This window comes from Herpailurus yagouaroundi, unplaced genomic scaffold, assembly GCF_014898765.1.
Source record: "Herpailurus yagouaroundi ecotype Mexico unplaced genomic scaffold, PumYag 165, whole genome shotgun sequence".
Taxonomy (NCBI): Eukaryota; Metazoa; Chordata; class Mammalia; order Carnivora; family Felidae; genus Herpailurus; species Herpailurus yagouaroundi.
This window is the reverse complement of record NW_024412406.1, coordinates 11,867,054-11,880,685: the sequence shown is the minus strand read 5'-3', so window position 1 is coordinate 11,880,685 and position 13,632 is coordinate 11,867,054. Positions and strand designations below refer to the sequence as shown.

At 36.4% G+C, this 13,632-nt stretch overlaps 1 protein-coding gene across 4 annotated transcripts in view; it reads left to right on the top strand.

The window, feature by feature from the left end:
• The window catches only part of TERF1 (telomeric repeat binding factor 1), a 34,292-nt gene that overhangs the window by 12,583 nt on the left and 8,077 nt on the right, over window positions 1–13,632 (top strand). The window contains exons 4-8 of one of the 4 annotated variants that reach the window (XM_040487599.1): window positions 393–479; window positions 3,548–3,697; window positions 4,375–4,484; window positions 7,909–7,971; window positions 9,489–9,580. In XM_040487599.1, the coding sequence (XP_040343533.1) occupies window positions 393–479; window positions 3,548–3,697; window positions 4,375–4,484; window positions 7,909–7,971; window positions 9,489–9,580 (502 nt within the window). The remainder of the gene's footprint in view (window positions 1–392; window positions 480–3,547; window positions 3,698–4,374; window positions 4,485–7,908; window positions 7,972–9,488; window positions 9,581–13,632) is intronic. The other 3 variants (XM_040487602.1, XM_040487600.1, XM_040487601.1) reach the window with 3 other exon arrangements.

Genomic DNA, 13,632 nt, shown 5'->3' with positions numbered 1-13,632 from the left:
GAGAGAAGCTTAAGTAGGCTCCATGCTCAGTGCAAAGCCCAGCGTGGAGCTCGAGCCCACAATGCTGGGATCATGACCTGAGCCAAAATCAAGAATCAGATGCTCAACCAACTGAGCCACCCAGGCACCCCTTAATGTCTGCTTTTAATTGGCCTAAATTCGAAAGAGGTAGAATGCTGGGCATTTACTAGTAAAGATACAAGGGGCCAATGAAAAATTGTTACATCCTTTTCAAACCACAGTTACTTCATCTTTGAAAAGGTATTTTAAATCATTTATCACATTTTTTAGTGAAGTCGTTTAGATTTAACAGGACTTACTTCAATATTAAACCACAATTATACGTTTTTAAAAAGCAGCCTAAGGTATGTATTTGTCATCCTATCTTTTAGGCGATAGCTGTTTGTATGGAAAATGGCAATTTTAAAGAAGCAGAAGAAGTCTTTGAAAGAATATTTGATGACCCAAATTCTTATGAGGTAGTTGGTCAAACTGGAACCATAATTTTCTTTTCTTTTCTTTTTTGTAAAGTTTATTTATTTTGAGAGTGTGTGTGCATGAGCCAGGGAGAGGCAGAGAGTGAGGGAGAGAGAGAATCCCAAGCAGGCTCCATTCTCAGTGCAGAGCCCAACACAGGGCTCCAACGGACTGTGAGACCCATCACCTGAGCCAAAACCAAGAGTCAGACGCTTAGCCAACTGAGCCACCCAGGCGCCCTACAGTCAGAATTTTAGAACTGTCTGTATGGAGTGAGGTAGATTCAAAGAACACTGGAGGAAGAAGGGGGTGCTTTCTCTTTTAAACAGGATAGAACAGTGCTGTCCAAGGGAAAAATAATGCAAGTCACATATGTGTTTTAATAGCCACATTAAAAAAAGTCAAACGACTGAAACAAATTTTAATATTTCATTTTACCCAATATATCCCAAAGCATCATTTTCAGCATTTAATCAACATAAAAAAGTATTGACGGGATATTTTACACTCTCCTTTTTGTACTGACTCTTTGAAATCTGATGTGTATTTTATACTTATGTCTAAATTCAGGTCTCACATTTCAAAGGCCCAGTAGCTACATTTTGGCTGATGGCTACCATATTGGGTAGCATGGGTATAGGAAACATAATTATTTTTTAGAAGTCTCTTATGTGATCATTAGTAGTTTTTGTGTGTATGTGTAATGTAATGTTAAGGTCAGTAGAACTTGTCTTTCAGTATTACAGTGTTGGAATAAATTAAGTTTATTTAAAGAAATAAAAGATAATTGTATTTTTTTTTGAAAAAATTTTTAATGTTTATATATTTTAGAGAGAGAGAGAGAGAGTGAGCTTGCGAGTGGGGGAGGGGCAGAGAGAGCGGGAGATACAGAATCCGAAGCAGGCTCCAGGCTGTCAGCACAGAGCCCGATGCGGGGCTCGAACTCATGAACCGTGAGATCATGACCTGAGCCGAAGTCAGACACTTAACTGACTGAGCCACCCAGGCACCCTGTTTTTTTACGTATTTTTTTAGTGAACTTTTTATTGAACAGTAGTATACCTTTAGTAGCATACATATACCATCAATGTATAAATAGATGTCTTTTCACAAAAGAAACATGCTTGTGTGATGAGCCCCTATATCAAGGAAAAGAACATCACCAGCACCCTCCAGTCACTATCTTACCTTCTCAAGGATAACCACTACCCTGACTTGTAACATCCAAGATTAGTTTTACATGTTTCCAAACTTTATATATTACAGTCATATAGCAAGTTTATATAAGATTGATCCATGGTGTTGCTTCTAACAATATTTCATTTATTTCCATTGTTCCATTGTTGGAATATGCAACTTACCCATTCTACTGTTGAGAAACATTTGAGTTGTTTCCAGTTTTTGGCTGTTACATTCCTTTTACACGTCTTTTGTAGAATAAATGTATGTGTTTCTGTTGGGTATATACTTAAGAATGATTTGGTGGGTTATAAGGTATGCACATACTCCGTTTTAGTAGATAACTGCCAAATGGTTTTCCAAAGTGGTTATATCAGTTCCTTCAGTAGTGTGCAAGAGTTCCAGTTGCTTCACAGACCTTCTCTGTTGTTTTCCTTTTAGTATGCTGGCAAATATGTAGTACTATCACGTTGGGTTTTAGTTTCTCTGTCTCTCATGAATAGTGAAGTTGAGCACCTTTTCCTATGCTGGTATAGAGTAGAAGAGTGGTCACCTTAATCCACTTGAGGGACTGAGCTAGGTCAAGAGTAGGTTGTAGTTTTATTTAGACTTAGTTTTTCTCTAATTTGGCCCTGTTCCTAGGGTGTAACCCTCCAGAGATCTCAGCTGAAAGCCTGATATGTTTGAGTTTCCTGCCCCCACTTTTTTTTGCCTTAGCCCTGTGAGGCTACTGAAAACTCCACTCTACCTCACAGAAGGGGAAACCTTCCTTACAACCAGGAAGCATAAGAGGAAGCACTTAATCTCACTATCATGAGTAATCAAGGCAATCCCAAGTAATATATTGAAATAGTATTTCCTATACCTCAGACTGGCAACAATTAAAATATCTTAGAATACCAACAGCTGGCCCAAAGAGTGGAGAAATGGTAAGGCTGCCATACCTTTCTCTCAGTGGTGTATGTAAATTAGTACTTAGGAGAGCATTTTAGTAAAATCTGTAAGTATGCATTCCAGCAATTCTACTTCTAGATAAATACCCTGGAGTAACTTTTTATTTTTACTGCACATTTTAAAAGCCATGAAGTTTTATTTAAAAACAAACAAACAAAAAACAGGCCCCACTAAGACAATTGGTCTGGAATAGAGCCTGAGAAGTAGAATTTTTTGAAAGCTCTCTAGCTTTAATTGTGCAACCAGCCTTCAAAGAACTGATGTCTAAGAAAAACTTGTAATGTGCGCAAGAAGACATGTAGAGAAATGTTTACCAGTGCTGCAGTAATAGAAAATAGCCTCTAACTGCTTTCAAAAGGCTGGAAGAATAAATGAATAAATGTATTTTTGATCAGTGGAATATTGTGCAGCAGTAAAAGTAGCTAATTCTATAAAAATATTATCAACATGAATAAGTGTCACAGAGCTGAGCAAAATACAGCAAGTTTCAGAAAATACACTATGCTAAACAGTACCATATATTTATGGGTGCATACATACATAGTGCAAGTTTAAAGGAATGCATGAATATGATAAATTCTATATTCAGGATAATGGTTACCTTGAGCAGAGGAGAAGCTGGAGGTGCAATCATTTTGGTAATAAACAAGAGCTTTAGTTGTACAGATGATGTTTTACTTCCATAAACTTGGCAGTGGACATTCAGGTTCATAATTTATTTTTTAATCTTTTTGTTATGTGTGTGAAATACAATGTAGTTTTTTTTTTTTTTAAGTAAGAAAAAATATATTGGTGGGCAATTTGAAACAGAATTTTTTAAAATCTCCTGTATCCCTGAGTTTATAATGTGACTTTTTTAAATTAAATAACATGTGACAAAATTTGTAATATCTTATTTGTGATTTATGTATTAATATGTTTTTCCTGTTTTCTTTAGCCTTTAAAAAGGAAATTGCTTATGGTAATCTCTCAGAGAGATACATTCCACTCCATTTTTCAGCACTTCAGCTACAACCACATGATGGAGAAAATTAAGAGTTATGTGAATTGTGTAATAAGTGAAAAAGCATCAGCCTTTCTTATGAAGGTATGCGTATTTCAAAGAGACTCGAACAATAAGCTAAGGATAAATTGTTATAATAAAGGAGAATACTTGGAATAGAAATCCTTAAAAACTAATTGGAATTTTATTTAGTGATTTTGTAGAAGAATGGCAAAACGTTACAATTAGTGAATCTCAAGAGTTTATCAGTGATCTTCGCAGTATTTTTTAAATTTTTTAAAATAAGAGTTGGGCAAATTTTTCAAAATAAAAAGTTGGGAAAAATAGGTTAAAGAAAATTTTTGCATTTTTTTGTAAAAAGTAAAATTGGACTGAAGAAAGGCCTTTAAAAAAATTTTTTTGTGACATTTTATCCTCAGTGGAGCAATGAGTAAGGGGGTTTTGTCTTAAAATATCTGGAACTTTTATTTATTTATTTTTTTTAAGTAACCCTTTATCTTAATATTGCCTAGCAAGCATTTTATATATGAAATACATGTACAAGGAAAGACCTTCTCCATAAGGCTTAAAAACCAAGCAGGTAAGTAATGCAGCTGCTATTGATATCATACTTCCTGGAGAAAAATACAGCGCAGTCCCTTTATTGACCTGTCAACAGATACTTTGGTTATGACTCAAGGAATTAGAAGGCTTAATTTTAATGCTCTTTGTTCACAATGGCTTCATGAATTCCTTCCTCTTTCACAACCCCATTTTTTAAGGCAGCAGCAAAAGTAGTGGAAAGTAAAAGAGCAAGAACAACTTCTCAAGAGAAACCTGATGGCAACAGTATTGAAATGGAAACTGAAGCTAATTTGGATGTAGGAAAAAGGTTTGTAAATTCATTAATATATTTTTTGTCTCATGGATACAATATCTTTATGTGAAAGTGTTGCTAGTGAGCCATTTTTAACAAAAATTATTATTTTAGAGGGTATGTTTTACTGATTGTTAACATTTGGATATTTGAAGTACTGTACAGTTACTTCATGTTTTATGTACACTGTTATATGTGTTCAGCGGAAATAGTACAGTTTAAATGGTATGAGTAATACCATTTACCATTCTAAGGCAACGTGTGCTCTGGAACAGTGTTGAAGTTGGAAACTTGAATCATCTGTACCCCTTAGTTCTCAGATCCCACATGCCTTCATCATGTGACTCACTATCCTGAGGATTATTCTAGTATTTTAAGATACTGTTCCTACATCTTTAACCTTAAGCTAACCACTTCATCTGGTGCTCAACTGAAGAAATTGGGATTTGCTCCAACGCGGGAGGGAAGTAGGCTATGTTAGTCCTACACATAGTAATCCCTCTTATCCATGGGAATGTGTTCTAAGACCCCTCAGTGGAGGCCTGAAACTACAGAAAGTACCAAACCCTAAATATGCTATGTTTTTATCTATACATACATACCTATGATAAAGCTTAGTTTATAAATTAAATACAGTGAGACATGAACCACAATAATCTACTGGAACAGAAGTTATGTGAATGTGGTCTCAAAACATCTTCATGTACTGTACTTCCCCTTCTAGTGACGATGTGAGCTGATGAAATGCATAGGTGATGAGGTGAAGTGAGGGGAATGACGCAGACACTGTGATGTAGTATTTGGCTGATAAGATCCTCAGGAGGACGATCATCTGCTCCCAGATGCAATTGATCGGGGGTAACTGAAACTGTGCAAAGCGAAACTACAGATGAGGGGGACTACTGTATTGAGAGACAAGTTCAGTCTCCAAAATTATGTTTTAGAGATTTTCAAGGGTAATTTTTACCTTTTGTCTTGGCTTTAGGAACTAACCTTATTGAAGAAGATACACTCTACCATGATAAAGTTCTTTTCTGTTGAACTTATGGTCCATTCCCTCTATTCTTCCACCCTTAACCCATGGCCAGATAGTCATGTCGTCTCCAGATGGATGTATTTTGCAACGATGTAGTGTCTCTCGTTTTGGCGGGGGGGTAGTGGGGGGGGGGGCTGGCCATCACTTGAATGCTGCAGGTTCCTCATCTTAACTACTTATTTAGAGATGGGGATTGGGGTTCAAGTTGGATAGACCTCAGGACTAAGCTTAGTTGTCTTATAGTTCCTGCTTGTCCCTGCCTATTAATGTGATCTGCTCCCTTACTGGTTCATCTCCCTAAAAACTCTATTAAAGTCTTATGATTTTCTAAGATCCATTTTAAGAAGTAGATCTTTTTTTTTTTTTAATTTTTTAATGTTTATTTTAGAGAGCCCAAGAGAGTGAGCACAAGCAAGGGAGGGGCAGAGAGAGGGAGACACAGAATCTGAAGCAAACTCCAGGCTCTGAGCTGTCAGCACAGAGCCTGATGTGGAGCTCAAACCCACAAACCATGAGATCGTGACCTGAGCCGAAGTTGGGCGCTCAACCGACTGAGCCACCCAGGTGCCCCCTAGGCCTTTCATTTTTATTGGCTCATTTATTTTATTTTGTTTAGTATATCACAGTTTAGTGATAATACTGAGACCCAATACATTCCGGTGGCCTAGCCTTCTTGCTCAGGCTAGTGCTGCTTTAAAATAAAATTAAAACTTGCCGTGATTTATGCAGGTGATGAATACATTTCCTGTCATATAGTACTATCCACTTATTTCAAATGTCCTCTTACACAAGACACAGTTTAATCATTGTGTGTAAACAGAACTCTTGATATTCTCATCTGTCTCTGTACCCTGACTCTCCTCATACATCCAGTTAACTCCCCAAGTGTTATGAATCCCATCTCCATGCTTCTTTAATATATTGTTTATCACTTGTGTCCTAGGTTATTACTTAGCTCTGTACCATACAAATCCATCCTTGACATGATTTCTAGAGTTAGCATCCCATAAAAATAAATCTGTTTAAATCACTTTCCAGCTTAATAATCTCTTTTGGCTTTCTGTTTTCTAGTTAGAATTTATTGCCATGGCTTGCAAAGCCTTACATCCCCCCACTTTCTGTTTTCTTCACATACAACCTTACCCTTAAGCATTAACCTCTCCCTACCCACATACATGGTACTTTCTAGCAACACAGAACTTAGTCCTGACCCTCAAATATGACAAGCTTTTTCATGCCTGGTCTCTTGCTTTAATTTTGAATTCCCTTCTTTCTGTTCTCTCCAAGGCATGCCCTTACTTGCCATTCAAGTTCTAGCTCAAAACATCACCTGATCTCTGGATCAGTCATCACTTCTGTGCTCCCACAGCATTGAGTCATATCTCTGTAAAAGGACTTATCTTGGATAGTAACATACCTATTTACTTTTCTGTATTTCTCACCAGATTGAGGATCCTTTAAAGGTTCTTAGTTAGCCTTGTATCCTTGGTATTTAGTTCATTACGAGGCATACATTAGAACTTGCAATGCACTAAACATGGGGAGCAAAACTAAAACTAGAGACAAAATAAAGATCAAGAACCAAGCAATTATCAAAACCATTCTAGAAGCAAATAGGATCAGGACAAGTAAAACATCAGATTTATCAATATGAGGACAAAAGTTAGCAGAACATAAGTGAACAAGGATAGAATCAAAAGTGTGATTGTGAAATCAGACAAAAGATGAAGCCTTCATGTTATCAATGGTAGATGCCAACTTTGCTCTGATAAAGCTTATAAACTATTTCAAGGCATTGAGAAGTACAGACATGAAACACGAACAGTACCTAGTTTGTTGTTAAAATTTATAGATAGACTTAAATGCTAAAGAAGTTGAGATGGTTAGCTTCAAGGAGGGGTGAGCATTGAGCAGGGCCTTGAAGGATAGTTAGGATTTTTACAGTTGGTTGAGGAGGAAGTGTCATTTTAGGAGAAAAGAACAGTTCCAGTGAAGACACAGAGGTATGTAAATGGTCATGCTTTTTTTGTGGAAGCTTAAGTTTAACTTCAGCAAAAGAGATGAATTTGTTAAAAAGTTCAGTTGGAGACTCGTGGGGAGGGCGAGAAATTATACTTGCATTCATGGAGATAAGGATCCATGGGAGAGTTTTTGAAAGTGACATGAATGCTGGAGTACATTAACTTTGCTTGATGTATGTTTATGAAAGCTTAATTTAATATCTATCTGGTCTCATATCTGGGCAGAAATTATCCATGTTGTAATGGACTATCTTTATGTCCTAATGTTACCAGGGTTTCTTTTCAAAGATATTTTGTATAAATTGAAGTATGACTTGATTATATAGTATTATCCTTGTGAAAAGTTTCTTTTGTTTATATTCTTACAAATTTTCTTTTAAAGTGTTACTACTGACAAAAAGTCTGCTGGAACTGAATCCTCAGAGGGTACAGTATCTTTATTGAGGTGAAGTAAATTGACATTTTTCTTCTCTGTCTTTAAAATCTTTGATTGAGGCACTTCATGCAGACCTAAATATGTTATAACTGTCATATAAATGGTGTGATTTAGAGAATATTGCAGGTGCCTGCTTACCTCAACAGATATTCAAGACCCTGACATGTCTTGAAATTCAAAACTATAGAGACCTGCCTCTGGGATCCTGGGTTGTCACACATTGTTTCCACAAGGCCATTTTTGGTAGACACATATAGGGAGTGCTTGAACTTAAAGCAGATGTTTAACAAACTCTTATTCTGGCCCAGAAACAAGGATCTGTTGCTAGGGGGTTGATTACATTTCTGATGAATATCCCAAATTCTGATTTTATGAAATTACTTGAAAAAGTGTGTTTAATTTACTAGAAATTTCGTAACAGACAATCTAACATATTCAGAGAGCAGGAAGTCTACATGAATGATTTCAGAAATGGAGCATTTGGGATGCGAACACTGAAATAACATGATAAAGGCATCACTTGGGGGTAGAGAAAGATCTGTTAATGATAGGAAGTGCTTACAAGGATAGTGAATGATCCTGAAGAATGGTAGCAGGTGGTACACGTCAGTGGCATGAACTGCAAGGGCTAAGGTTTCTATGGAAGCAGGCATTCATTAGGAAATGAAAAGTATAGAGACCCATCTCTGGGACCCTGGGGTCATAGAAGGAAGAAGATTAAGCCTGCTGTACTTAAGCAGGCCTGCTCCCCAGCTTTGTTGCAGCCAGGAGGCTGGGCACCAAAAGGCTGCCTCCTAGCCCTTCAGGAGCCAGCCCAGTCTGGAGGGCCTTGGGATACCAGAGCCCTCCCTAAGAGGGAGCTAGTTTTTAGACAATGGGGAGAGGTGGGGGAACTGGTGAAGAGATTGAAAACAGCATTCCAGAGAGCACGATAGAAAGTTCTGGAAGGGAGAGAAAGGATTAGCAGGTTGCGGGGTAAAAATAGAGATTTTAGGTGGTGATAAAATCATTTCCTAGGCTTAGATGAGCTACTTTTTTCATCTAAACTAGCTCCTTTATAAAACTGAAATAATAACAACTTTGCAGGGTTGTCAAAAAATTTTGCCACATTCTGTATTTCCAGCCTTCCTGTCAGAAAAGCTCTCTTTGGAAGCTATAAAGATAAGTGATACCTGCCATTATGTGTAAAGGAATTTTGGAATTTCTCTTTTGGGAAATAAACTTAAAAGGCATGGGAAAGAATGAAAGTTCATAGCTGATAGTCTGAGGTGTTTTTTTTTTTTTTTCTTCATCTAATTAGAAGGCCAAAAGAATCTAGAGTTCTAAGTAGATGAGATGGAAGAAATAAGTGATGGGAAGAGAGGGAAGTAAAGACAACAAAAATCTTAAGAGGCCAAGGTTAAGATGGGGCACTCAGCAAGGAGAGCACCAAAGGAAAAAGGCCAAAGTAGAAGGTCCTAGAACAGAGGTTAAGACCAATCATCTACCCTTTTTATAGCTTTTCTATGCTTTTATGTTTAATTTAGGTCTCACAAGAATCTCTTTCTATCTAAATGGAAACACAGAAGCCGACAGCAAGATTTTAATAAGAAAGAGGAAAGAGTGGAAACTCTTCAAAGTGAGTACTCTTATTACAGTTTTTAGAAGTGGAGAATTGAGGTGTCCTTGAAAGTGATCCAGCCTTTGACCTTCCCACCACAGCACACAGACACACTTCAGAAAACTGAAACAGAGGATTAGATGTCATAACCTCATAGAGTTAATTTAAAAAGTTAGTGATTAATTTAGAAAGTTAACCGTTCTGATTGCCTAGTTTAATTTTGCTATGCTGGTACACTGCTTTTCTACCTTAACTTTATTCAGGAACTTGAGGTAGTTACTTACCTGAAACGTATAGTTGTGATCATGGTAGTTATGTTCTATGAAGTCACCATGATTAGTGAATACTGAACCATTACAGGGGAATTACAAGACCAGATTCTTTTGAGCTTCTTGTCACCACAGTTTTGTTACCTGGTAAATATATAACCTTGTTCAGTGTGTTTATATGTTTCTGTTTAAAGACACTTTAATATGTAATGTTAATGCATTAACCTTGAACTCATGGCCAGTAGCACCGTAATTCATGCCTGGATGAAGCTTACCTAACACACATATTTTTTCTTTTGGGAACATTACAGTCTTCTTGCACTTAGGAACTCTAGACAGCACTTCCACAACGCTTTTGGGAGCCATTTTTAAACAGCAAAATTACCCAAAAACACAAAATGTAGCATTAAATAGAGTGTAAAAAAGACAATTATTTATAACAGAGCTAAAACATGAAAGACAGAGCTTCACCTTGCTTAACCTCAGCTAGGAACGTACACTTCAGGGGAGTTAAATTTTTTGTTGTTCTGCAGTGACCACAAAAGCACTCTACGTATTGATTTTTGAGTTACAGGTAATTAGTAGGGAGGTGAATTCACAATTACAGAACCCATGAATAATGAGGATTGACTGTAGAATCTAGCTACCCTCTTCATTGCATTTAGAATTTATTCTCAAAAAAGGCATCGCTGGATTTAAAAAACAAGCAACAAGAATCAAAAAATCTTGAAAGCAGTCCATAATTATTTAAATTACAATTTGATTGTAAGTTTCTTCTTGGTATATATTCATTCAGCAAATGTTTATTGAACCTACACTATGTTCTGGGTACTGTATGAATGAATGTAAGGATATTTAAACTGTTGCTGCACAGTATTGTTTACTGATCCATAGAACACTAGTAGATGTGCCAGCTTGATGCCAGGGACAGAGTGGGGCTGCAGTAGGTACTAAATGGATAAATTTATTCATAGCTGATGGCTGATGACAGGGCTGGTATTCATTGATATTTGTAAATTGCAGCTCTGAAATGTTTACATTCATAGATACTATTATCATCCTCATTTTAAAGATGGCAAAGTTAAACTCAAAGAAATACTTGGCTTCATGTTGTTCCAAAATTGTTCTGCATCTATTGCCGCAAAATAGGAATCAATTATAAACTAAAATAATTTGGGATTCTGGACTTTTAATTTCATAATACAAAACTCAAAGAAATGGAAACATATACTTTTTTACATTCTAAATAGTTGATCAGTGGCTAAACTCTGAGAACTATAAATAAATAACCTCATTGCAGAGTGGTTTGACAGTGACTGTGAATGTTGAGCCTGGAAGATCTTATGTGTTTTTGTACATTTCTTGACTTTTTGTTACGTTAGTAATACATACATACACATTATTTTTTTTTTTTTTAACCTTCCAGTTTGGTTAAAAGGCATGCAGTATCCTCTCTTCATAGTTAGAGGATATTAGTTTTGTTTGTGCTAAACAGTTTTTTTCAAAAATTTTTAAAACACCTTTTTAAAAAAAATTTTTTTTCAGATTTGTAAAACTGCCATGTACTTGTAAAAAATCAAGTGATTCAGAAAACTTGAAAGAAAAAAAATCCCCTAAATTCTTTCTGTGCAGAAAAAACTTACCAGCACTCAGTGAGGTGATGATTAGTATTTGAGTTAAAAGCTTTCTGTATGTAAACTCATTTAATTCTCAGCAGTCTTACAAGTGCTTTTTTTTTTTTATCATCCCCATTTTACAGGTGGGGAAGCTGATACAAAAAGAGATTAAGTAAATTGCACGTGGTCACAGAAACAGTGAACAGAAATAGAATTTGAAATTAGATGTTCTTTTTTTTAAGTAAACTCTGTGCCCAATGTGGGGCTTGAACTCATGTTGCCAAGATCAAGAGTTTCATGTTCTTAGCAACTGAGCCAGACAGGTGAAATTAGACATTCTGACTGAATAGCCCATACCTTTAATTGCTGGGCTAGACTACTTCAGTGGAAGAATAGATAGCCAAATAAAAATTTAGAAAAATGTGATCAAGTTACATGTTACTTTAAAATATATTTACATTTAGTTTCAGGGGCACCTGGGTGGCTCAGTTGGTTGAACGTCTGACTTCGGTTCAGGTCGTGATCTCACAGTTCATGGGTTTGAGCCCCGCGTCAGGCTCTGTGCTGACAGCTCAGAGCCTGGAGCCTGCTTCGGGTTCTGTGTCTTCCTCTCTCTCTGCCCCTTCCCTGCTCACACTCTGTTAATCTCTCTCTGGAAAAATAAATAAACATTAAAAAAAAATTTTTTTTTTAATTTATTTACGTTTAGTTTCTAAAGAATGAAACTGAAAAATTCACTGACTTTATGTAAATACTTCATGTTTCATAAGAAGTATATCAGTAATCTATATGATTCCTCCAAAATGAAGGATAAAGAATATGAACTGCTTCGAGAGGTTGGGTCAGGTTGCCTCTGTAATCATAGATTTAAACTTTAGACTGTTGATTGATTTTTATTTAAAAAGGGTGAGATTAGCAAAAAAAAAAAAAAGATCTCCCCCAGTTACCCAGTTTTTCTTAGTTTCATTTCATATGTTCAAAGTTTGTAGCATTCTTTTCTAGCCATAATTCCCAAAGTAGTTTAATCTGTATTTAAATTGATTTATTGCTTACTACTGACCCTTTGACCATGATGTCCCCATTCCTTAACTCTTGTTTGGCTATGGTTTTTTAATCTTTATTTATTTTTGAGGGAGAGACAGAGACAGAGACAGAGCGTGAGTGGGGGAAGAACAAAGAGAGGGAGACACAGAATCCGAAGCAGGCTCCAGGCTCTGAGTTGTCAGCACAGAGCCCTGTGCAGGGCTTGGACCCACAAACTGTGAGATCATGACCTGAGCTGAAGTCAGATGCTCAACCGGCTGAGCCACCCAGGCACCCCTTGGCTATGGTTTTTTAAAGATGGGATTATAGGTGTTATAATTTCTAAAGATTTACATCACTGAGAATGTCTATTCTTTTTTCTTTTTGGGATGAGAAAGGGAATTTACTTGCTCATGATACTTCTAAGTTCAGATATACATCGCCTTCAGGTGTGGCTGGATCCTGCTCCTTAAGCATTTTCATCATACCTGCTTCCTCTGTGTCTCTTAGCTCTACTTTGCTCTGTTAGCCTCCCCTCTAGGAGGACCTCTTTTTTTTTTTTTTTTTTTAATTGAAATATAGTTGACACAGAATGTTACATTAGTTTCATGTATAGAGCATAGTTACTGTAACAACTCCATACATTATGCTATGCTCACCCTAGGGGTAGTTACCATCTGTCCCCATACAGTGTTAGTGCAATGCCATTGACGTAGGGATCTATGCTATATCTTGAATGTGTAGTGTTTTTTGCTTAAAGGGAAATTTGGCTAAATGTAATATTCTTTGGAAATAGTTTTTTTTATAACTTTATGGATATCAATTCATTATTTTTTTACTTTGTGAGGGCTGCTGTGGACAAGTCTGATGCCAACCTGACTTTCTGCCCACTTTGTATATGAGTTGCCTTTATTTCTAGATTCACAGGTCTTTTTTAATATTTGCACTTAATACTATAAATTCCCCTTTAATTACTGCTTTAGTTTTATCCCACAGATTTTGAGATGTTGTTTTTTCATTTAGTTCAAAATATTTTTTCATTTCCCTTAAGACTTTTTCTTTGACTTATGGCCTATTTACAAGTTCTTTGTTTAATTTCCAAATATTGAAAGGTATTCCAGATAATCTTTCTCTTATTGCTTCCCAATTTAATTCTGTTCGG